The sequence below is a fragment of the Lathamus discolor genome, chromosome 2 (genome assembly GCF_037157495.1).
Source record: "Lathamus discolor isolate bLatDis1 chromosome 2, bLatDis1.hap1, whole genome shotgun sequence".
NCBI classification, from domain to species: domain Eukaryota; kingdom Metazoa; phylum Chordata; class Aves; order Psittaciformes; family Psittacidae; genus Lathamus; species Lathamus discolor.
In genome coordinates this window covers 65,498,326-65,524,628 of record NC_088885.1, presented here as the reverse complement: position 1 = coordinate 65,524,628, position 26,303 = coordinate 65,498,326, and the positions used below count along the sequence as shown (strand labels likewise).

General features: G+C 39.5%; 3 protein-coding genes across 4 annotated transcripts in view; 2 read left to right on the top strand and 1 right to left on the bottom strand.

Moving 5' to 3' along the window:
- Nucleotides 1-15: 15 nt before the first annotated feature.
- DEK (DEK proto-oncogene) lies at nucleotides 16-19,971 on the bottom strand. 2 transcript variants are annotated; one of them, XM_065667241.1, is made up of 11 exons: nucleotides 19,738-19,971; nucleotides 17,735-17,893; nucleotides 16,011-16,112; nucleotides 15,447-15,556; nucleotides 12,826-12,920; nucleotides 10,080-10,200; nucleotides 8,805-8,987; nucleotides 6,618-6,750; nucleotides 4,180-4,328; nucleotides 2,828-2,896; nucleotides 16-1,932 (listed from the first exon to the last, which is right to left on the bottom strand). In XM_065667241.1, exons 2-11 carry the CDS (start codon nucleotides 17,880-17,882, stop codon nucleotides 1,921-1,923), a joined length of 1,122 nt encoding a protein of 373 aa, XP_065523313.1. In that variant the 5' UTR covers nucleotides 17,883-17,893; nucleotides 19,738-19,971; the 3' UTR covers nucleotides 16-1,920. The 2 variants fall into 2 exon arrangements, with proteins under 2 accessions (XP_065523313.1, XP_065523314.1); XM_065667242.1 differs by lacking the exon at nucleotides 19,738-19,971 and adding an exon at nucleotides 19,269-19,363.
- LOC136009038 (nascent polypeptide-associated complex subunit alpha, muscle-specific form-like) lies at nucleotides 17,881-25,925 on the top strand. Its single transcript, XM_065669124.1, has 3 exons — nucleotides 17,881-17,905; nucleotides 19,288-20,023; nucleotides 25,625-25,925. The coding sequence occupies exons 1-3, from the start codon at nucleotides 17,881-17,883 to the stop codon at nucleotides 25,923-25,925; spliced, it is 1,062 nt and encodes a 353-aa protein (XP_065525196.1).
- Nucleotides 25,792-26,303, top strand: part of RNF144B (ring finger protein 144B) — an 88,187-nt gene continuing 87,675 nt past the window's right edge. Inside the window, exon 1 of the mRNA XM_065667239.1 lies at nucleotides 25,792-26,052. The gene's annotated coding sequence lies outside the window, so the exon portion shown is untranslated. The remainder of the gene's footprint in view (nucleotides 26,053-26,303) is intronic.

Sequence of the window (26,303 nt, the reverse complement as noted above, 5' to 3'; positions counted from 1 at the left end):
GCTTTTAAGTAGGACTTGGAAACTTTTGTTGCTTTTATTTGTAAATGAAAAAGTGTTTTTTACGCTAAGGCAGTTCTAGGAAAGGAAAAAAAAAAACAAATAAAAACAAACCAACCTTACAGAACATACAAAATTGTACGCTGGTACAAGGACATACATTTCAGCAATAGTCTCTTTAAAACAGAAAAGCCTGATGAAAAAGGCTTGACTAGTTTCTACAAGATGAGATAAAGACAACCTTGTTTCTGTACAGATTTTTTTTCTTTTACTATACATTTAAGCAAATATTAGATCATTGAAATTGATTTACATTTTTGTGAAAGCTATTTATTGAATACAAAACCCCCCCATTACATTCAGCCTTGTTATAAACCATTACACGCAAAGAAATTCAAAAAGTATGTTAAGAATAATAGTCTAACTGGCTGAACATTTTCAGAATTTAAATCCTTTATGAACCCATATTTCCCAACTGTACAATAAAATTCAAAAAATATGCTTTGTCTTTCAGCAATACTACAGTCAGAGAGATTCTGTGCTCATGGCATTAATGGCAGCCCACACTTTGGCAATTATTAGTTTCATAATTGTAAGTGTAGGATTTCCCAAGGTATATGAAGAACAGAAACCCAAAGAACAAAAACTTATGCAAAGAGTTCACTTTGATCTGTAAAGCTGTGGGCCAAAGTTCAAGACCACAGGCTTAGAAGTACCATTGTCTATGTCGAAGCACCAAGGCTCAGGTTCAGAAGAGCTTTTGCATGCAGAAGAGAACTTAACCGCACACATCAGCACTATCCAATACAAAAGCCCCACTGTGGATTTCCAAAACTATTGAGCCTCCCAGCTGTACATCTTGGAAACCCACTTCCAAGATGCTAGGCCATCAAGTCAAGACACTAAAGATTTTTTTGCAAAGTGACCTTTACAGATTTTCCTACAGCCTGTGGAGGGATTCATTTACTTTCTCAAGCCATTGAAACAAATGTATCCATAGTCTTTTATACAAAGTTATAAGCTGAAAAGTTTAAGTACAAAACTACAGCTTAGTTTCTGTACAAGGCAAGACAGGACAAACATCATAAAACCTCAACTTGTTTGTAGCTTCATGAAACTTCTGCATACTACTTTTCATCATAGCCTCACTGCTGAACACTGACATTTCATGTCATAAATTCTAAAATAACAAGATTAAAAAACTGATTTGCACAAAAGAAATCTGAAATAACTTTATATACACAACAGAAAGCCTTTTGAAAGTACAAAAATAACATCTTTATGCCAATTAGTTACCATGCTTTGACAGTTCTCTCAGTGCCTACACATGCAAGACAATAATCTAGATTCAGAGTAATTCTGCATCTGTAGAATGTATCAGAATATAAAAGAGATTAACATGTGACTAACTCTTGTTATTTTCAGAATAGATATGTATTCAAAATATCTTTATAACCAACACTGCAATACTCCAGTCTCTGCATGTATATGTGTAGATAAGCAGCTTTCATTTTACTTAATTTTAAAATCTCCTGCAAGCTAGTAATCCACACTGAAAAGCTATGATGGTTCTAATGAATCTAGTTATACAAAGCAATTCAAAATGTACAAAAACTATAAAAAGGGAACATTTATTGCCATGCAGGAAGCTTAAGTATGTTCAACTAAAAACTGCATCAAATGCAGCTTTGTTTCCCCCCCCCAAAAAAAAAAAAAAAAACAAAAAACAAAACAAGCAAAAAACCAAACTAAAACAAAAAGACACACAAAGCAATTTACATTAACACTCAACATTAGATCAGCAGAATCAGCTCTGACTAAATACCACCAAGGGTAACACACATTCCTTTTGCTGGTGCCTATCAGATCTTCAAATCCATGGGAACATAAAACCAGGAATCTTCATTCCCCAGTCAAATCAGATCATGAAATCAACTGAAAAGAGAAGTGTATTAGTTTTCTCCTTTCTCTCAATCCAATTACATACAGCTACTCCTTTTCCATCAGACTATCAAGAAAATGCACTCTACTTTAGCTATCACAAACCCCCAAGAACATCCCTACAGCAAACTGCTCTCTTACACCTTCACTGATAACGACATATGTACGCACAGCACACAGACAACTGTTTCTAGATAGCCATATATCAACATATGCAAATGAAGCCACGAGAGAAAGTTACTTTATTAACTCCGCTACGAAAACCTCACTTCTCAGGTTCCATTTTTAGTCTGGGGGCAAGCAAAAGTAATTGAACTTGAAATTTTTTTTGACTAATCACCAGCCACAGACCAGAGTACAAATCCTTTGTCATGAATACATTAGATCACTAATCTTCAGAGCAGCAAACCTGAAGGCAACATAATAACTGACCTACCAGGAGCAAATGTAGAGGAAAGCTACCTATCCTCTTTTTGCCTTCTCTCCTTGCCAAAGCTTACAGGTCTGCAGAACTTATACAACCTCAAGCATTGTTACACAAAATATATATGTGGTCAGTGCATGAATTACAGTGCACCTTGCAATCAAGGCTGTCATTTAAAGCAAATGCATAGCTTTCAGAGAGTAAAAGTCATCAAAAATGACGACAGCATGATAGCTTTAATTTAAGTTCTGCTTACCAAAGAAACTCATGACAGTAGCAGAGATACAATAGGAAAAAAAAAAAAAAAAATCAAATTAGGACCAGAGCTCAGGTTTACTGGACCACTAAACTTCCAATACTATACAGGAGGCTATTAAAACTGTAACAGGATGCCATGCTCCATTCTAAAAGGCTGAAGAAAAAACACCCCAACCCAGCACATTTTCTAAATGATAAAATTTTTACCTCTTTGACTGTTTTTTTAATGAAGTCTTTCCTGTCAGATAAATCATAACTAGGATAGTTTTCATACACCTAAAAAAAAAAAAAGTAACAAAACAAAACACACAACAAAACAAACCTAAAATTACTTTCATTCAATGTACTGTATTAACAGAAGTTGCTTAAATGAAATTAGGGCAAAACCTGGTATTTCTAATATACCAAAATGCCCTCTGTTAATTACGGGAAGTGAAAAGCTTATTTTCTGTCTTTATTTTGACCACATAAATATTTAAATACTCTTTTTTATCTCAGTCACTGACAAAACTCATGCTATAATTTTTCACATTAATAAATTGGAATGCATAGCTTGCCTTATCAGGCAAGTAAGAATTCTCCATGCTCTCTAACTGTCAGATACCCCCACACTAGCATAGGAAGCCAAACAAATATCAAATCCTGATGCTTACTTATTTTTTTTTGGTAGTAAGTAAAATTGTGATCCTTTCAGGTGACTAACAGAAAAGCCAATGTATCTGAGTGCTATTCTACAACTATTTTTTGGTTAACGGGTGGGAGAGGAACAAAGAAACAAGAAACAGATACCAACACTGACAACCAATGCAAAGTATTTTAGTTCAGTATATCAAATTTCAGACTTCTAGAAAGACTAGGAAATGACTGTGACAAAAAGTTTGTACAGAATATAAATAAATAGTTTTCTCATAACTTCTGGTTTAATTTTCTCAAGACAACCTCCTGGAAGTACCAGGAAAACAAACACACAGTTTGACTATAGAAAACATCAAGGTAACAGTATTGTCTGCATGTAGGAACTTTTGCCTACCTTTCCCAGCCACATGGACTCTTGTTGGCATCTGTCCTGACAATCAATGAATTCCTTGCTGAATTCATTCAACTCAACTAACGCAGATAAGAACTATTAACTTTTTTGCTGATAAATGAGAGTTGAATGGACTCCGAAAGAGCACATATGAAGAATGAGAACAAAGAGTAGGAGAAATTTAGAGAGCAGGGCACAGCCCTCCCTTCTTGTCAGTAGCAAGCTCCTGCACCCTCTCAACATCTCAAGTAATTTAGTACACGGCATTTGTTTTGGAGGTAATACTGCTAACTTTCCATGTAGCTATTTTTTCTTTGGGGATTTCAATTCTAATGTTGGGTATCAGTGTTGCATTCCTTAAGATTAAAGCTCTCCTTGTTAAAGCTGTTAGAAAGTAAATAAATCAATGCAAAACTAGTTTGTTTCTGAACCATTGTGCAAAGTGCAAACCTCCATTTCTGATATAATGACAAAAGTCAGTTCATAGACAACCTGTTGCTTAAGATGAAACTGCAATATCATACTTGCTTACCTCCTTGCAAATTTGTTTCATTGTGACCTCCTCCAAGTTTGCATTGGCCAACAAGTTCTTGACAGTTTCTTTAATTTCTTCATCTGTGGGTGGCTTCTTCAGCTTTTTAATTAAAGGTTCATCATCTGAACTATCATCAGACTCACTTTCTAAACAGGAAGAATAATTTCAGTTGTAATAAAAGGTTTTCAATTTGCCTGCTTTCTTCCTCCAAAACAGAAACTATCAAAACTTTCCCCAAATATGTGATACAGATACTCTCCCTTAAAATAGACACCTTACCAGACCATTTATTTGAAGATAAAGGTAACGCTGTCAGCACTACATTTATTTATGAATCCTTACTGCTCTTGACGAACTATCAGTTTATAAATCAATATGTACTCTGAAAGGTATGGGACAGATTAATCTATCAAGCTAAAAAGTGGTTTATCATACCAATTTTAAATTGAGATCTCAGGGCCCTTAAAAAAAAAATTAAAAAAAAAATGTACTTATTTGCTTTAAAAAGGAATTTGATTTTTTTTTTTCCCCCAGCAGCGCTGTGTACAAGGATCTTGTAATTTTGGAATGCTGCATTACTAAACATGCTATCAGAAAAAACACGACAACAAATTAAGAGAAACATAAAGGAAGTTCAGTCAAGAGGCATAGGACACTCCTACAATCTCTTCCAGCAGCAAAAAAATTAGACTGAACAATTCCACTCAGTTCCTGCACTGCCAACAACAACAAAAACATTAGCAGATGCCAAACAATGTAGATAATGAGCTCACAGAAAGACCTACTTAACATTTTGAATTTTGTACCAAGAACATATACTCAAAACAGAAATACAGGAAGAGTACAAAAGAAATTATGAATATTTTACACAACTTATATGCAAAACACATACACGACATTTATATGTGTGTGTGTGTGTGTTGATGACAAACTAAAATGCACACACACAATCAGTCACATTAGTACTGCCAGCAGCCAATCTGAAAATACAGAGTTCAGCACAGGCCAGTTAACTCTGCTGAGAAATAAAGCTATGAAGGAAGTTCAGCATAATTCTATGCATGAGAGTTTAACCATCCCTTAACATGCTGAAAAGCAGGGTAATTAGTCCAAACTGATGTCTGCTATAGCATGCATATGTCAATTGCCGGCATTAAATGAAGTATGTTTGCAGCATGAATATATGCTACATTAATAACTCATACTACCATTGTGACAGAGGCATGGCTGTTACCTCAGAAAGCAAGAGAAATTCAAGTGAGAAAGGACCTATGAAGATCATCTGGTTTAAGCCGCTACTCAAAACAGGGCCAAGTGTAACTGGCTGCTCAGGGCCCCGACAGGCTGAATTCTGAATACCTCCAACAACATGGATTCTACAACTGCTCCAGGCCCTGTTTCCATGTGACTAACCTCATGGTGAAGCTTTTCTGTCCCATACCTGTAATTGCAATTTCCCTGGTGGCAACTCGTGCCTGGTGCCTCCCATCCTCTCATTGTGCACTTCCAAGCACAGCTTGGTCCTCCCTTCCCCATGCTCTCCCATTCAATAGTTGCAGACTGCACTATGATCCCTCTTTATCTATCTCTTCTTAAGGCTGACCAAGCCCAGCTCCCACAGCTTCTCTCCCTGCATCACGTGCTCTAGTCCCCTGGCCGTCTTGGTGATCCTCCATGGGACTCACTCCATTATGTCCATGTCTGTCATGCACCCAGGAGCACAAAGCTGGACTCTGCTCTTGGAGGCAGACTCACAAGGGCCAAACAGGGCATAAGAATCACTTCCCTCAAGCTGCTGGCTACACATGTGCTGAAACAGCCCAGAGTGCTATCAGTGTTCCTTATCACAAAGGCAAGTTGCTGAGTTGGGTTCGACCTGCCGTCTGTGAGAACCACCTGCACCCCTACCCTGATCTTTTTCTGTAAAGCTGCTTAGAAAGAAAACACTCTCCCCACCTGCACTGCTGCAATCTTTACACAGGTGTTAATAAACTCAATATAAGGATAGCTTTTATGCATATCAATAGGACACATGTAGAACCCATATTTATGTTAACAAAACCCACAACAAGCTGCTCAACAAAGGACATGCACAGTGGGAATATATACTTCTGGATCGATAAGATTTGTGTGGAGTCATTAAAGATGCACCAACAGAATTTTGCTAGCATTCTTCCAGCTGCAAGGAAAACTCAGCTGGTATTTTCAGTTTATATGCAAACACAAAGTATATATATGTACTCAACAAAAGTTACAAAGTATTCCCAACAAAGACCTTTTTTTAATTGCTGTTACAAGTTAAAAAACATCAAGTAGCAAGCCAAGGATCCACCAAGTTCTATTTTCTTTCACAATTAGGCGCAAAATCTTGCTTTCTAATAAGCATGCCAGTTAAGCCACAAGTCAACGTACAATGAAAGATTTAAAGCATTTACCTTTTTTAGAACTGTTCTGACTTTTTTTAGTAGTGCTGCTATCTGCCTTCTTGACATTTGCACTCTTCACGGCTTTCTTGGTTTTGGAAGTATTCTTTCTAGATCTTTCTCTTTTAGATGTCTTTCTAGGAGGCTATAAAGAAGAAAACCAGAAGATGAAAATGATGGCTTCTACTCAAACAATACATACATCTTTTCCACAATAGAAAATACCATTTCTGTCAATACAAACTAAATCAGCAAACTTGATTACTGAGTTTTGCTGGCAATTTCTACCCGTATACTACAGGGGGGAAATATGTCCATAAACAGTATTCCTGCATTCTTTCAGATTTCACATTGTCCTTCTATGTGGACTCTTAAGCAGTGAGAACTTTCTGATGGTACTAGAAGTTTCTCTGTGCTACAGCTTTCTATTTGTAATAAATTATAATTAGCTCATTAAATAATTGTAAAGATTTATTTAATTTTTAAAGAGTGAAAACGAAAGATTTTTCAACTTTCAGATTTCTGCTAAAAGCTCAATCACCAGGTACAAAGTCAGAAGACAAACCCGGGACTCAGATTTCAGTTTCTTACAAAATGACGCTCCCAAAGCATACAAAAATATTTCAGGTATCTTTTGCTTCCAGATAACTACAACTTTTTGTATTGTTGGCCTGGGTTCAGCTGTAGCAGTTATTTTTTCTCCTTCCTAGAAGCTGGTGCAGTGCTGTGTTTTCAACTTTAGTCTGAGAACAGCTCTGATAGCACACCAATGTTTTTTAGTTTTTGCTAAGTAATGCTAACTCTGACCAAGGACTTTCCAGTCTCCCATGCTCTGACAGCAAGGAGGGGCAAAAGAAGCCAGAAGGAAGTACAAACACGACACCTGACCCAAACTAGCTGAAGTGGTATTTCATATCCAGTCTATAAACTGGAGGGAGTCACCTGGAAAGCCCAGATCACAGCTCGGGACAGGCTGGGTATTGGTCAGCAGGTGGTGAGCAATTGTATTGTGCATCACTTGTGTTTATTGTTTTCTTTTCCTTTTCCCCTTTTAGTTTTATATTCTCTCCCCTTGCTATTTCCCTTATCATTATTATTATTGGTGGTAAGAGTAGTAGTAGTTTTGTATTATACCTTGGTTACTGGACTGCTCTTATCTCAACCCATGGGATTTAAATTCTTTCAATTCTCCTCCCCATCCCTTCGGGAACAGGTGGGGAGTGAGCGAGCGGCTGCATGGCTCTGAGTTAATGGCTGGGCTTAAACCATGACAATTGCTTAAAGGAAGAGTTGCAATCAAAAGACACAACTCTGAGCACGATCTATTCCAGTCGCTCCATGTGCAGGATTCCCACAAGCTGGGGCAGCAATGCTTTGATGCCTACATCCTTCAACCTGTGGTATGTTAAAGGGTGCCATGAATCTAGCCTTCTTAATGCTGTAATCTTAAAGTTGTACAAATGTAGCCATTTTCCATTTGATTTCCTACATTCAAACTAATTTGACATACTAGTGCTCCTTTAATACTTAAGCTTTTATGCAATTCAACTTCAGTTTCCAAAGACTTCAGTCTGCTCAACTATTGCTGAGCACTTTGGAGGTTGCAGGGATCTTTGTTAGGCTGCTTACTATGTTGCTCACTCTATCTCTGTGATTCAAGACACAGAATCCTAAGAGATATTAGAACATAAAATCCAGGAGAAATATGGAATAAAGACCCCAAATCAATGCAGTTAGGTAGATCAGAGAAATTTACTGAATTCAAACTTAAGTCATAGGTATCCAATCATACCCTACACAGAAAAAAGCAGATATAAATAGATACTGATAATTTTTATGAAACTACAACAAAGTCATCACAGATGATACAAGAAATGCAATCAGTTATGCCTGAAATCCTGGCTAATCCAAAATGATGTAAAACAAATGGTTTTATAAGGTGCATACATATATCCAAGAATCAGAACTTTTGGCTTTTATCTTACTGATTCTCTAACACACTAAAAAATGCTGAAAATTTCTTACAAATTGCAGATGTTCCCTTTTTCTTTTTTTTTTTTTAAACCATTCATTTAGCTAAACATCACTTACTCCCCAACTGGGTTCCAAGAATTACCAATCAAGAACAACTATGTAATGATAAATTGCAGACAAATGTTTTTAGCCCTATGTTGAAAAGCAAACAAAAATCCTCATTACCTCATCTTCACTTTCTTTTTCTTCTGAAGAGTCATCTTTTTCTTTCTTGTCATCTTCTTCACTACTGGATTCATCTGACAAGATCTCTGGACACTTGGTGCGTTTTGCTTTTCTTGTTGTTCCAGTGCTACTGCGCTCTTTTTTGCCACCTTTGCTTGGTGTTTTTTTGGACTTTGGCAATGGCTGAGAAACAAGGATGTGTGTAATCCAAGTACCAATACAAAAGTTAATTTAAAAAATATAAATTACTTCAAATCACATGAAAGTAAACAAATATAGAGGTCTCTTGAGTCTTGGTACCAAAACACAGGACTATTTTATATACTAAACTTTAGCCATAACATTTCTTATTAAGCAGAAATTCATTGCAGGGATAGAGCTGAGTAAAATGAAATTTCAGTCCTAAGCTAAGCAGCCCTTTCACTCCCCTAACCAAACAAATCTTCAAAGGTTGGGGGTTAGGGAAGGGAAGCAAGAAAAGCAATCTAGCAGGAACTTTTTGCATACCTATATCCTCCCAACTCACAAAAGTACACTTTTTTCTGGTAACAAATTAGCTGACAGCTCTTCCGAAGACTTAGAGGCAGGAATTCTGACACGTCTTATGCAAAACTGCATTTTGTTGTCATTCAGTACCAGTGCATCTAAGTCAGCATGCAGAATTTCCTGAACAGTCTAACTATTCAAGTACTGCTTTTAGATTAAAAACCGAAACCCCAAGATCAATAAAGTTTTGTAGTCTTGGCAGCAAAATCTAGTATACAAGCATATACTAGCCAAAGCAAGTTTTCCTAGCGTTACAACAAATTTAATCTCGTGATGACCAAATGTGATCGCATTCACTTGCCAGCTTGTATGCAGCATACCCAGGTAACATCTGACTGCTTATTTTCCTGTCCTTTGATGTTTTATTCCTTTGCTGACACCTTTTTTTTTTTTCCTTTCCTGCTCAAAGGAGCAGATTTATTCCCCTCTTTTCACCCATAAAGCAGAAGCTACTTATGGTATTCGGGTATAGTTTCCTGCATTGAGTACATATGTGCACTAACAGTGTATAACAGGTGCACTTACATATAAGCATATAGTGTCTAAGCCCTCACCCCATTGTAGATGCCTGCAAGAGTAGAACTACTCTCTTTCAAGAGCCACTGCTACTTCAGAAGATACAACATAACTGTATCACCACTGATAACATGCAAATAATAAACAACAAAGACAGCTGCATGTTTCATCAGAACAGAGCTGCAAAAGTGAGTGTAACAACCTGCATCTCACCTTGCCTGAAGATTTTGGATGCATTAAGAAGTTTAAGATTCTGGTTACAAGCTCACTATTAACACCTGATCTTTCCAAGTCAAGAACTTCGCAGATACTTTTCAACATTGCATTTCTAAATCTGGGGAGAGGAGGGAAGGAAAAAAAAAAAATTAGAGAAAAATCAGTATCACATCCTAAACAATCAGTCAACATTTGACTCCTTGAAGCTGCCATCTGGTTTGTGTCTGCAACCAAACACTTAACTACATTTCCAGTCTTACCTATCTTACACAAAGAAACAACACCCCATTACATAAAGCAAAATAAAACAAAATTTCCAAATCCATATGTGTGTAAAGTAGGATATATAAAAAAAATGTTATAAAATCTTAGGGGGGAGAGGAGGAAAATCTTCTCCAGCATCTTTCCTAACCTACCATATTGAAAAGAATCAATCTTGGGACAATGTATCCAGTGGCTGCAAGACCATGGGGTCTTCCCTTAATTTTCTCTGGTTCCTTACCCCATTACGGCAGTACCTTTGATGAAGATACAAGGTTATGAGAAGCTCTGACATTCACCCCCTTCAAGATCCAAAAGGATCTTGAACCAATTGCCCCGCTTTATCATTTGTTCCACTGGTATTGAAAAAAGTGAAGAGAGAGTAAGATCCTGTGAGGGTATGACATCAGGATAGAAGCATGATGAGATTTTAAAAACGAAACCACAAAACCCCCTACTTACTCTACCCCTTACTTCCCTTCAAATGCTTATACTTTTCACTCATTTTGTACAATGCTGCCTGAAAAGTGGCTTTTGTTGTCTGACCATTTTTCACAAGTTTAATAGCTAGTTCTGATAATCAAATTAAAAGGAAACTTATTTTTTATTGTTTATTTATTAGTTCGTTTAAAGCCAGTGCAGCTACTCCATGGTGGCCTACAACTTCCCTAAAGTAGCATTTCATTTCAGACTGTCCCTTTAAACTCAGACTTTTAAGGGGGCAGAACAACTTTGTTCTCTGATATTTTAGGGCATGGGTAGAGGAAATTTTGACAGTCTGATGTATCTCCCAACCTCAAAGTATAGTTCATTCACCATCCTTCCAACAATGAAATAAATTCTTTCAATCATTTTTCTAGACAAGGCTGTAAGAAATTTTGTGTGATCTTACTGTGTGGAAAGCCTTCCTGTTTAGCTTCTGGGCACACACTGAATACTTGTAAGGTATTCCTGCAGAATCAAAGTCAGTCTCTTGCATTTTGGAAGACAATAATACTGTAGAGTTAAGGCAAGTTAGCTTAAGAGATTTTAAAACTGCATAGTGTCAAACTTTGTTTCAGACTTTCAAGACCTTGTATACTAAATTAAGGATTTTATGGTTCTATTACTGCTTTAACTAAAAATGCTTAGAACTTATTTTACACATGGCATTTGTCCTTGTATTTTAACTTGGAACCAACCTTTAATATTTCTAATACTTTGATGGTACATCTGCAGGTAACAGCAATCCTAGGTATTAAAATGCAGTTCAAATGTGGAATAAACAAGTGCACACAAAGATCTGAGTCAGTAATTTCCACAGCAAGTATTTTTGACTTACAAAATACAAGAACTCTAATTCACACATCAACCTCAACCCTCATTCTTTCTAATTTATAGCCAGAATAGTCAGATTCTGCAAAATAAATTTTGTCCTTTGTTCACCTCATTCAATGGTGTTAAAACATGATGACATGCAAATGTAGTGTGGGCAGAAATCAATCACATAGAATAAATTAATAATCTAATCAGCAGCATCTCATACATAGCTATGAACAGCAGCAGAATTTAACACAGTAATGCAGGCATGCGGGGCTTAATGGAACAGTCAGGTTTCAGAGTATTTGCTGAAGAGTGGAGAGTAATAAAACTTAACTAGTAGCTCCTTCATACTGAAAATACAAAAAATAAGTACAAAAATATTTTGTGACCTGTAGATGAAGGAAAACATTATCCAATAAAACCAATCGGAAACAGTTAATATTCCCATCCTGAGACAGTTTGTGTTATAGATTCACATGTATTTCACAAACCATAGTCCTAGAAAATTGTGTATCTTGCAATTCCAAGATTTGCAAGAAAATTGCAAAAAGGGAGATTTGCAAATTTTTAATTTTGGAAGCCTCCACACTATCAACAAACTGATGCTAAAAAAAGATTTAGAATCAATTGGGTGGAATTTAGGAGTTCTTCTGTTACTACTTTTTTTTTTTCTTGTCACAACTAGTTGAACAGATATGCACGGGCATTTTAAAACCCTTTCAGAACAGTCAAAAATCAAGTTGCAGCCATTTATCCTGTTAATAGAAAAGCAGCTAATGTGAGGAGACAGTAAAAGAATAAATATTGATAGACTAGTTGCTACAGCAATTCTAGGAATAAGACTATGTTTAATACATAAGCAGAAATAACTTTGATTCTGAAGGAGAAAGGTTTTGAAGCATAGAAGGATGCAAGTTTGCAGCATGAACAGGGCACAATGTATTCACAACGCTGGGGAAATGCTTCCTTCTCACTTTGCAGAAAAATCTGCTAGTTAGCATGTAATAGTTAAAATCATCTTTAGAGATTGGTTTGTGTGATAAAAATCAGCTCAGAAACAGATCACAGAGCTCTAGGAAATAGCCATTCAGCTTAAAATTATATTTAAGCTGAAGTAAAATTTTGAAAACAGAAAGGAGCGTATAACATGAGTCAAGATATGATAAGAAGCAATAATTACTTTTTTAACATTTCTTCTTTCTTTTTGTATTGGTCACTTCCTTTTTCAAATGGGAACCCGCTGAACTGACCCACATTCTTCTTTAGAGAAGCAACCTGGAACAGAACACACAGATTACTTTCCAATGCAAGTACTTTCAAAAGATTTCATCCAATTACATGTCAACTTTGCATACAAGTCTATTCCAGCATTTAGCTTTCTGTTGACAAAAAGTTATACCTTTCAAGTGATAACATACATGCCTTTATTTATGTCATGGCAGCTATACAACAACAAATTTACTAGCATGCATCTGTATCAGCAGTATTTAGTTCCTGGTTTCTGTGCTAGCTGTTCAGATTTCCAAAATACAGAGATTAAAAGTAACAAGTTCTTGTGATCTTGTTACTTTAAATAACTTCCTAGGTAAAAATCACCTGCCATTTCAAGCTTGTTTAGAATGTATTCCATAATTACTTACAGGTTTGCACAAATATGAACATATTTAGCCTGTTGCATACTTCATACCATGAAATTTGTTACAGAACAGTGCATTTTATTTTTACTATATAATCTGCTAAAGCAGATTTGTTTTACTTGCTTTTCTAAAGTCTTACACTGGGGCATGATTATACTTTTGAACCTTTTCTTTAGCGTGACCAATTTTTGCATTCACATACCACTTGGTTTACAGCTTCTACCAGTATACTTGTAGTCTAAGCAGAGTTAACTTTCACTGCAAAGCCTTTACAGTGGGAAAATTGCTCCCATCAAGACACCAATATATTTCTTGGTTTTCACTCTCTCTCTTTTAACCAAAAAATAAGTTAAAATATATCCCCGAATCTTTCATTCTCCTGAGATTTTTAACACTATCAAGAATAATTTGAACTCACTTTCAACAGTTCTACAAATTTTGTTCTTGGTATTTCTCCATTAGCTTATAATTTTACCAAAGCTAAGCTCCTTTTCCCAAAGAGAATTATTTTGTCCAGCACCTAGAGAAAATTTGCAGATGGTATTGGTATGGTTTATTAAAAACATTAATCATGATCTAAAGCACATACAGAACATGCATACAAGACAACATCTCAACTATATTAAACAGCATTCTGAATTTCCAGCAATACCAATTAAATATAGTTTTGGATGAAACCATACTGATATATTTCCAAGCAAATAAGTATATTTTTATATCTTTGGACTCAAACCACTGGGATGCTGCAGCAATCCAGCTGGACTTTCCAGTAAGTCTATAGATAAAGAGCTAAATGTGGGAGGGCAAAGCAAAGTGTGGGGGGTGTGAGGTGGAAATGTAATCAGGTGGTACGGGAGAGAAGGGCGAGAGCTTTATTTCAAAAGTAGTTGTGTCTAATTAATATGGTTTAGGAGTATCAATTTACATCATTTGGACATAATTAAGAAATGGCAAACGTGTCTATTATTTATTAGATAAATTACTATTGCTAAACCAGTTATTAGTTTATTAGATAAATTACTATTGCTAAACCAGTTATTAACAACTAACAGTTGTTAGTTTCTTCGTAGTGTGTCTCAGATCTGGAATCTTAAGTGGGAAAGGTGGATCCAGAGGTTATGGTATCACAGTACTTCCACCCAAAGATGGTAAGATGGTTTCATGAAGGGTAAATGGATCAATTTGAAAACTTCTATGATAAAGCCAGTTAAATGGTAAGTTACATGGTTCTGCCATGGTACCTTCCCTATCAAACAATTAAATTCTACTGTGGGACAATCCAAAAGTTTGCAAAACTTTGAATGCACCAAGTTAGAAATTCTCTGGTCTACTGCCATAATGAATAAATAGCAATTCACAGAAGTAGGTTTTAGTCAATATATACTGTTATTTTTCTGAATACGTGAGGCAACAGATCTTTCTTTGCCATTTAAACAAGCATTGCGTTAGCAGCAGTGGTCTGAGGTACTACTAGTGAGCTAGCATGAATCTATACTAGTAGTCTTCAGTTCCTGGTTTCTGTGCTAGGTGTTCAGGTTTCCAAAATACAGAGATTAAAAACAAATTCCTATAAATATGATATGTGTATTGAAGTAGTAATATTTAATCTGCTTACATTTCTCTACATCCGTTTTCCCTCTATTAGCAAGGAAAATGGGTCTTATTTACCCTGAAATTTAAGGCACAATCACTCATACATAAAGAGCTCCAAGAATGACTTGCTACTGCATTTTCTTTAAGTTTCATCCTTAAATACAAAAGCAAGCATATAATTTTTCACTAATATTTTAACTGTCTTAAATAAATGTGCCAAAAATCACTATTAAGATTTTACACATAATGTAGTTTTACTTTCTACTGCTTTATGCAAACTAAACGAGAAATTCACTAGGTCAATAGCAGTGTATTAACATGGTTCAAACATTAAGCAAACAGAAGTACTAAGAAAAAGCTATGTTCAACAAAAGAACTACATGGAGTATTCTGACCATTATCTGCATGTCAGCAGCTAATAGCATGTGAGCCATAAAGTATTTCCAGCTCATACTCGTAAGGTAAAACACTCCTCCTCCCATTAAAATGGAGTAAAAATTAAGAAACCGTAATAAGATATTTTCACTATGCATGAGAAATAATAGGTATAAGATTAATTTTAAATTCTTACAGTGCCTGGCCTGTTGTAGAGGAGTTTGTGCAGGTTCCTAAGTTCGTCTGTCTTCTTCTTACTCAGAAAGAATTGTATCCTCTCAATTTCACAGAGTTTTTGTCCTTTTCCTGAAACAATTAAAATCAATTATGCTATTCATCACATTCATCACTATATGTTCATAACTTTAAATATGTACTGTTTTGTTAAAAAAGCAAAGAAGCTATTAAGCAGGCCTCTTCCTATCAATTAGGCATACTGACAGTCTCTTTGTCGACCTTACTTGACAGTACCTACACCAGTGTACAAGGACCTGGCATTTACTTTTTATTATAACTGCTCCTGCCTTAGTGGTGGCTAGGTACTGAAGATCCTATTCCAGGTAAGTGTAAACATTATCTTTTACAGTTTATACTGACGTTACAGAATAAAAGAGGGTTTTCATATAACAGCCTTATCATTTTAAATTGGACAGTGACTCTTAAGTTAGGTCTCATCTACAACAAATAAGTATCTGATCTTTTAAGAGGTTTCAGTATAAGTCCCAACACTCACAGTTCTTATGTGACAGGACAAGCTTACCTGGTGTAATTGTAAAAGGTTCCTTTTGCAACGAGGACACTTGCATGGTCAGTCGGTCAACCTTCTTTTTCTCCCTTTTCCCTTCAACAATTAGACTCTTTTCTGCAAAGGACAGCTTCCTTAAACACAGTATTTTTTTATTACATGAGCAGATTTGACTGTAGTGACAAGCAATACAACACTGAATTTTTGACATGGCAAACCAAAAATGGATTATGATATAACCAGCTACTATGACACTTTCAAACCTTTCGCCAATAGGTCAGTGGGATTCTATGGATCTCTGCGTGTGTGTATATATGTAACTAGAGGAGTCTAGTTCTTAACCACAGTCCTGTATGCAACTTAACCTACACACACCAGCTCCACTTCAGCTTTCCTGGGGGGAACGCTACCACCAGACGGGCAAAAGAAGAGTCCAACATGCCTGCAGACACTTTCTCTTCCCACTACTGGACTGCAGGTCTCACATGTATCAGCAGGAAAGGCAGAAACACAAGATCAGTGGGACTGTACTACACCTCACCGGGCTACACAGTGTGACCCAGTGCAGGGAACAATACAAGTGTCACAAATACTACAAGAACACTACTTCCAGTAATTCTGATACTGTCTAGCAATGAATACATTGTTTTATGTATATGCTGCACATGACTACTTTACCAATGTCATGTCAGGAGAGAAACCAAATGCTTGACCTCAACATTTCATACTAAAATAATTGACCTCAAATCAAACTACCCTTAGCACTAAATATACGGGCTGTCCTGGCTTTAACATCTGAAAGCAGCTTCAAAATCTGTATGAACATAATCAAGCCTGGATACATATCTGCTGAAAAAAGAGCAAAACATGCTTGTGTGTACACAAAAAACAGTTATTTCTAAAAGCCTAATTCTAATTACCCTATTCAAACAGCATAATCTCTTTTCTTTCTACTACCTTTTCTAAAGACAACCTTTAGCCCTTTTAAGAATCCAAGACCATGAGTGACTTAGTTTTCACTGTGTCATATAGCAGCTCTATTTCCATAAATGCGTTTATTTGCAGAACAGGTGCCTAGAGATTTCATGATGGAAATTAACATTTTTGCATAGTAGTTCCTTCATCACATCTTGTATTCCTTGACTATCCTATTCAATTACATGCCACAACACAAAACCTGCCTTGATTGCTCATCTACGATATCGCTATGATTTATATTGTCAAAGTTCGTCTAATGGGATATTCCCCCTCCAGTATAACTGAATTTTGGTACCCAGTAAATTAATCCATAGTAGTTAAGCAAAGACATCTGTATTGTTTCCAAAGATATGGCACAGATTTTTGAAGTGTCTCTCTTTTGCAAACATAAATCACTTCAGAGTGTTACTGGCAAAAGAGAATTCTTTTTTGGATATGCATTTTTATACAGATAATTTCATAAAAGATGCTACCTATTCCAAGCATCTAGAAGTTTATACAACAGCAAAACCTCCCCCAGAATCCTAGCGTAGGAACCCAGGATGCTGACAATTCTTTCAATCTTTCCTGAAGAACAAGAGCATTGCTGTTTGTAGTGTCACCTGTTACAGTCTACTGGGAAGTGATTTATGACCCATGAGATAGATATACCATGGAATTTCCTAAACCAAAATTGTACAATTAGCTGAAATTACAGGAGAATGCATTCAGTATGCTTGGCATTTTTTAAAGGACAACTTATTCAGTGGAAAAACAAGTACCCTTTTCTTCTTCCTCCTCCTCCTCCTCCTCTTCTTCCTCTTCTTCATCACTTTCCTCAGCTTTGTCTTTGTTTTCAGTTTCAGACTGTTTTTCATCTGCTTTTTCAGATGACATTGTATCTTCTTTTGATGAAGCAACAGAAGACATGGTGTATGGTTCTACAAAAACAAGTCAGGGAAACCACTATCAATATAGCATTATAGATGATAAATACAGGAAATTTACTTTTTAAAAACATCTTCTACTGTCTACATGATATCACAATGCTCGTATTGTGATTGTTCACATTTTTTAAGACACTAAAGTATTCTGCATAAACATAATAAAAAAGGTTTCTGAGGAATAGTTGCCATCCATTCTGCAACTAGCCTGGTTAAGGACAGTTTAAAAGGTTATAAACTCTTTCTGCACACAAGTCTTTGTGAAGCATTCGGAAACACCCACTCAAAGCAGCTGATGCTGTTATCTATGGAGAACTGTAATGGTTTACGGTATTTTAGTGCATTGTATTATAAACTGAATAGTTATTTCTGATAATGGTTAACTATGCATACAAGGTTCCTAATAAGTTGAACAAGCTACATATTAAGATGGGAAATAAGAGCCGAAGGATAAAAAGTTACGAACAATTTAGAAAAAATTAACATTGCTTTCAGAGTTCAGATAGCTGAGACATCTCAGGGTTTGAAAATGCTTTTTAGTTTTAATCTGTAGATCTACAACAAAAAAGAATAAATGCTTCATAGTCAGCATGTTTAAAAGGAGTCTTTTCTTAGCATCTGAAGGGCTGAAATGTTAACTTAAAAATTTAAATATCTCACTTTGGCAAGTACCATTTCCTTACTGACTGAGAATGTGAAATAAAATAATCTAGCTTTCAGAATCTTTCACTGTTTACAGATCTGGAACAAAATATATAATCAGCTGTATAAGCCCTTGTGGAAAAAGTATCATGTGGTTAAACACTTTCTTTTTGCGATACTATAAAGTCAGTATTATTTGTAGGAGTTTAAGATGAATGAACAATTAAACCAACTGCTTATATGCAATATTAGCAGGTGTCAGAGAACAGCAACACTCCAAATGACAGAAAATATGAACTATATTACCAATAGGAAAAAAAGTTTACTATTCTTTGCTAAATCACAAAGGAAAAAAAATATTAAATCTCTCTCAGGGTATTGCTACCGGTATTTAATTTGACACGGAAAAGAAACCCGAATTTTTCATTATATGACTCTGAACTTTATTTGTCTGCACAACTGGAAGAGCAAGTGAAGAACTACAAGTTGTCTTTCCTTACCCTTTCAACAAGGGCAGAAGCGGAACAGGAAAATTAAAGAGGCTTTTTAGCGTTTCCAGCAACCAGGTCCGTGAGGACAACTTGTTTAGTGAAAAAGGAAGCCACCTTTAGAAGACTTTAGTTGGGGGTATTTTGGTCAGGGAGAGAGTATCTCGCAATCCGCCCCAAGGATAATCGTGCACAAACAGCACGTCCCACCCTTGTCCAACACCTTTCAAACGTGGACTCACCACCCGTCTCTTTCCCTAGTCGGAGGCCGGAGAAAGCGACCACGATGGACAGCGCCGGAAGGAGCCGGCCGCCAAGGAATAGGGCGGCAGGGCAGCGGCGAGCGCCTCCCCCCTCCCCGCACCAGCAGGCAGCGACGCCGCTCCGCCCCGCTCCCTCCGCCGGACCGGACAGAGCGCCCGGGAGCCAACTCCGGCGGAAAACACAGCCCGCCGCCCAGACGAAGCCTGGGAGGCAGACGGCCCCCTGGGCGGCGCTGGGCCAGTGACAAGCGCCCCCGGCACACCGCCTGCTCCCCGGCGGGACAGAAGTCCAGCTGCGCAGCGGCCCCATTTCATTTCCCCTCGTCAGCCCGCCTCCCTGGCCGCTCCGCCTGGCTCAGCCCCGCACGGCCCGGCCGCGGCAAGGTGACAGGGGGAGAGGCGGGAGCGCGCCCTCGGGCGCCGTTACGGCCATGGCGGCGGGACCCACCTCAGCTCAAGCCCCAGATCCTATCTCCTTCGTCAGGCGCGGCTGCGGCAGCGGCTGGAAGCGACAGTTACCGGAGGAGGGAGAGGGCGGGACCGGGCGCCGCGACGCACAGCGACACACACCCGCGCCCCGCCGCCGGTCGGTCTATCGGTAGCCCGGTCACTCTCCTTCTCCACCCCGGAATCAACAAGGTTTTCAAAATGGCGGGTTCTCGAACGGCGAGAAGGAAGCGGGAAGGCGGCGGCCAATCAGCGCCCAGAGCCCGGCCGGAGCGGGGAGGGGCCGGGTGCGCGCGCAGGGGAGGCTGTTGTTGGGTGTGTGGATGTGAGCGACGTGCTCCCGCCCTCCCAGGTGACGTCAGGCCGCGAGCGGCGGGTGTGCGCGAGGGCAGTTGGGTCTGAAGGGGCGAGGAGGGTGGAAGCGGGACGAATTAGTATGGAACTGTATGGTTGATGGCAAACCAAATTAGTGTTTCACTGAATATGGAGACCCAGACAGGGCTACAAGTTCTTAAACTACAATTTTACTGTGTATAGAGGATATGGAGATAAGGAAGGCATGCAACAAGAGAACCGTGTCTTCTCTCAAATCAATATATGCCTTCTTTCTGTTGATAAGAAAAAGGCAAACGGCTATGAAAGAAAACAACTCGAGGAACCTTTCAGGATCATAAATGAAACCAAACAATAACATGAAGTTAATTGGAAAGACTAAACACATCCCAGTGTTCTTCAGTAGCGGAGTTCCATAAAAGGGTACAATGAATGGGGTATTTCTACCCAAAGGACCACCACGACCCCCAGAGCCCACTCCTCAAAATTCACAGCACTTGCACAGCAGCCTTACCTACCCAAATCACCATATGCAATGAGTAACGGGAATTGGATGGGCACTTTGCAGAATTACCATGAATATGTATATAATGCAGATAAATAAGCTGTAAATTGTCTCTTCTCGGTGCATATGACAGGCAGAGCGATCCCTCATGCACCCGGTACCGTAATAAAGTAATACCGGCTTTCTAACCTGTCTTTCTGGTTAGTTTATATCCCGGATTTCGGTGACAAGGGGAGCGGGACATGGGTGTGTGTGAAGGGCCGAGCTGCTCCTCCACTGTTCCCATCCCCACCGGTGCTTTGTGGGCTCCAGTTCGAAGCGCCCTTTCCTTCCAGTGTGGTCCCAGCTCCTCTGCTCCCCTGCGGGGGGGAAGGGCTCGGGCGGCCCTGCTTTACTGTAATGGCCTCGTCTGCTCACGGCTGCAGGTGCTGGGGAAGCGTAGAGCGGCGGCTGCAGTGCTGACAGGCTGAGGGGTCACAGGCAATAGAAGAAAACGGAAGAAAAGTAGAAGCTGGGGTTGAAGGGTGAGGTCTCCTCAGCCGTGTGAAATGCGACAGGTCACAGACAGCCTTCAAAAGGGCAAAGGCCCGGTCCTGCTCCCTGTGCTACCTCTGCCAGAACTTAAGACCTACTCTTCAAACCAAAGAGGAGCTTAGTGTGCCTTCAGTAGGAGTCAGTGGTACTCAGACTGGATAAGGATGCAGCTGGAACTAGTCTCCTACAGCATCCAGAGGAAGCCATGAAGAAGATAAGAGGGCTGGAGCACCTCTCTTGTGGAGACAGACTGAGAGAGCTGGGCTTATTCAGCCTGAAAAAGAAAAGCTTAGAGGAGATCTTACAGCAGCATTCTCCAGAGCCTAAAGGGGGCCTACAAGAAATCTGGAGAGGGACTTTTCACAAGGGCATGTAGTGATAGGACAAGGAGTAACGGCTTTAAACTAAAAGAGGGGAGATTGAGATTAGATATTAGGAAGAAATTCTTTCCTGTGAGGGTAGTGAGACACTGGTACAGGTTGCCCAGAGAAGCTGTGGCTGCCCCATCCCTGGCAGTGTTCAAGGCCAGGTTGGATGGGGCCTTGAGAAACCTGGTTTAGTAGAAGGTGTTGCTGCCCATGTCAGGGGCTTTGGAACTAGATGACCTTTAAGGTCCCTTCCAACCCAAACCATTCTGTGATGCTGTGAATTAGCCAGTGCTGATGACTGTCTCAAAGCTACATTATACTACCAGCAGTTTGTTGGCTAGTGTGAGTAGCTGTAAATAGGTGGCTGTTAGTATGGGGGAAAGAAGAGAGAGGAAGTGAGGAAAATGTCAGTCACAGCAATGTGAGTTGTTAATCTTAGGCATGTGTAAAGCACAGTCATGTAGAATTGGTAATAAAACTAGTAAATATGTGTAATACAAATATTACAGAATAATAGAACCTGGAATAGGAAAATGCTTCAGAAATACTACAGTATATAGTGTACATATGGAAAGTCTGGGGACTGTGAATTAATCATGTCCCAATTTAGGCAACAGAGACACAAATTTCATTTTCTGAAAGTTTTTAAAGCTGGTGCAATCACAGATGGTTGTGGTCTTTAAAGGGAAAATGTAAATTATTTACCAACAACACATAATTAGACAAGCCTGAAGTTAACACACAAGGAGGCAAAAATATCTCATCATTAAGCCATGGACTACACAAATGGCTCAAGACAGATGCTTGAAGACCACAGACTACTTCGTATAAGATGAATAGGTTTGGATTAGTTCAGAATCTTGACAGAAGCATCCAATGGCTGTGCTTCAGGTTGTGATGAGAAATTTGACTGTTACTTCATCAAGAGGGACATGTTTACCCAATGGAAGTGCCCAAGTAAACTATCCATGTTAATGTTGTACACATAGCACATTAGAGCCACATCTTGAGGAGAAATAGAAGATAATGGCTTCATTGATCCTTTTTGTTAAGACATACCACTTCAGCAGCAGGCAGACTGGATGGACTGAATCCAGTATTTTAGGAACTAACATACTCAGTGCAGGTAAATAGCATTTTGTCTCAGGTTTCTTCTGGCAGAACTTCAACAGCTATCCAGCTTTTCTGGATTTTATTTTTTGAAACCTTTTCTGCCCTTCATAGTATCTTTTCTATTTCTAAGTTTATGCAGTAGTTTCAGTATGCAAGTTTTGTTGTTGCATGTCTCAGACAAGATTGAGACAATATGGATTAAAAAGACTTTTAGAAAAAAACTGCAAAGCTAGAATTTAGGAGAAGGAGGGGGCAAATTTGCCAAAACTTTAGATAAATGTTAAAGAGGAATTGCTAATTCAATAAAAGATCGAAACTGGTTCATCTTCTCATTTTTACTAAGAATGCTTGTTCTCAATACACTGCTTTGGGATGCGTCACTGTATCAACTTTTATATTGCTACCTTTTCTCTGCCCAACCTGATGTAATTAATAGAATGATACAGTGTCAGCTGACAGTTGAAAGGCCTGGATGAGATAATTACATTGGTATAAAATGTTAGCATTATCTAAGTTGTTCAGACAGTGTAGTGAAAAGTACTAAATGCAACTTTAAAACCTTGGTTCTGGAAGAAGGCTAAATTGGAAAGGGATGAGTGATTCCAAGAGGTTCTAGGAGGTAATGCATGAGCTGCTTAATATAGCCTGCTCTTCTTACTCTGTCACAAAGAGGCTGCTCTTCTACTGCTATAGTCCAAACGTTAAGGACACTTTCTCTAGCTGTCTCTAGTTTTGATCGCTAGCTCCACTGGCAAACACCAGTTCTGTAAGACATAGTTATCCCAGAGATACCTTGGGCTCACTTTTTAGATACCAAAGGGTATGTTTCTTAGGTATTGTAACTCAGTAGAATTAAAAGCTGAATAATGGCTTGAAGGCTCTGTAAAGAGCTGCTGGTGTTTCTGACGATAAATTTCAAGCTTGTGTTGTATGTTGGAGTGCACCGGCCAGTGTAATTTCAAACATGGTTACCAGCCTTTGTTGATGAATATAAACAGTGCTTTTCAGTTAGTTCAGAGCAGCTTGTATCAGCAAGCAATACTTACTAGTTTTCAGTGTAGAGCATAGAGCAGTTTCTGAGGAGCTTTTGGGAATGGAAGTGTGGGATTCACTGGGTATATGAAATCTGCCAGGATTGTGTTTATTTTGTTTCCAAAATGGCTGGTATCCTGCCATCAACACAGAAACCAGGAGATCTGCTGTGGGCAGCGTTACAGAAGAGATCTTCTGAAGTTTGCAGAGAAAGCGCCCTGTATCAAAGTAAGTACTTGGTAGCTCTTGCTAGGAATTACATCCATGGAGTAAAAATACCACAGCAACAAATTATGGGATGCTACTTTTAAACAATGCAGGTGCTGATGCTTTGTGTTCTTGTCTGAATTATATAAATATATGTACACCCTTCAGCTTCTCTGTAACAGTCATGTGACTGCATATTTCCTGGAAATGTCAAAGTGGCATGTCAATGGAATGCTGAGAAAGGTCTTCTGTAAATGCCAAGAACAGTCTTCATTAATGTTAAAAGCACTATATGGCTTTTGAATCTAAAGGTTACAGAATTGCTACTGAAAGCAGGAATCTAAATATGAACAGGTAATTGAGCGAAGTAACATAATTTACAAGACAAACTTCTGAAAACTGAGTAATATGGAGTTAAGTTATGGGGGGAACAATAGCATGATGAGCATCTCCAAGTGTTCACTGCAAATTTGTGCCAGATATTTTACATTTGTTGACTGCTAATCCTTTTTAATTTTTTCACTGTGAGGTTGGTGAGACACTGGACCATGCTGAAAGAGAACTTGTGGCTGTCAGGGCTTTGAGCAAAGTGGTCTAGTGAAAGCTGTTCCTGCCCATCCAGGGGAGTTGGAACTAGGTGATCTTTAAGGTCCCTTACAACCCAAACCATTCTATGATGATTCTATTACAAGAATACCTGTTTTGCAGAGTGTTTCCTAAGGGTGTCCTGCTCACTTCTGACATCCTGCCTTCCCCCTTTCATTCCCCACCTGAATGTGTCAGGATTAGCAAGCTGTTATGTCATCCACAGGTTTTATTCATTTCTTACCCTTAAGAAGCTTAAAGAGCTGCCCTTGTAAATACAAATTCTCACAAACATGGAGTAGCTGCTGTGACTTGATCTAAGCAGTTTCACTATATTTTGTAAATCTGTGGGCCATGTTTCATGTTAAGTTTATGCAAAATTCAAAAAAAAGTTGTAAAGTAATAAGAAACATCAGAGATAGACAAGCAAAACCAAGTAACTTTTTCTGTCTGCGTGTGAAGGACAAGGCTGTACTCTGTCAGACTGAGCTCGGTATTGGGATTTCTGTTAACAGTCCAGTTACCAAGGCGATGGCTCTGTAAACTCTGCCGTGTTGCTCTGCAATACTGAGGTTAAGGGTGGCAGAAGGGCTTTCACCACAGTGTCTCACACACTGCTCACTGGTCAATAAGTGCTGGCAGAACTGTTAGGGTTTCTTAGCGAAGTTCCACAAGGACAGACTCTGGCCCACGGTGAATACTTGCTCCATTACTGGCCTCCTGCTACTTTGGAGAGAGTTTTGCAATGAATAGCATGCCTACATGCCAGTGAACTGTGTACATGCTTTGCAACTCACACTTTGGAAAAAGAAACTCTGTCAATTCATTTGTGCTTTCAGGTTTGAATTTGTAAATTTCTACTTGACAGTTCTATTATAGGTTTTGGTACAGTTGGCAATTTACGATTATACATTTTTAAACTCATAAATGGAAAACGTTTCCACTGGTATTACTACTTTGCACTAGGACAAGTTTGCATTTGGCTCTCATTAAAAGTTGGGCTGCAGAGAGAAACTGGTGGTTTTCCACACGCATTGCCTGTCGTTAGTGCCAACCTCTGTTTAAAAAAACACCCCACGAAAACCCCAGAAACGAGCAAAAGGAAAACTAGTAGCTTTCTAATAATTTAAGGTGATCTTGGTAATGATTAGTCGACATGACCTGACATAATTTAACATTTTCCAGAAGACAAGAGGCTTTTCTTTTCGTAGGGAGCACCCCCCCCTGCCGTCCGGTAGCAGCGGCGCTCGCCCGGCACCGAGCCTTTCCGCCGCCGCGCTGAGGAAAGGCAACATGAATTTGCCCTTTGTCCGAGGCGCCGCCAGCGCCGCCTGCAGTTCCCCGCCTGGGCACGCCGCCGGCAGCGGCCGGGGCACCCCCGCCCCCGGCTCGGCCTGGGGCCCCGGTTACCTCCAGTTACCTCCGCCAGCAGCGGCGGGGCGGGTGTGCCGGGGGCACTGGCCCCAGCGGCCCGCTCGCCGGCAGCCGCCTCCGCCGAAGGCAGATGCGTGAGGGAAGGAGGGGGGAGAGCGAGGGAAGGCGGACCGAGGTTCACGGCAGCTCCCCTGGCAGCCCGCCCGTCGCCGCTGTCCCACCCGCGTCGTCCCCGGAGGGAGCCGCCGCCAGGCCAGGGGCAAAGGTAGGGGAACGGCGGGCGGCCGGGCGCTGAAACTCGGCGGGCGGCAGTAGGGCCGGTGGAGGCTGTCGCGGCTGTCCCGCACTCGCGTCCTGAGCGGTCGCCCCGGCAGCGGGAGGTGACGCGCTGCGAGCCGGCGACGGTACGCTCCCAGGGCCGTCGCCTCCAGTTTGTTTCCCGGACGGTCCGAGGTTCCCCCACGGCACCAACGGGCACCTGCAGTAGCGAGGGAGTGAGCTGAGCGTGCTTCTCTC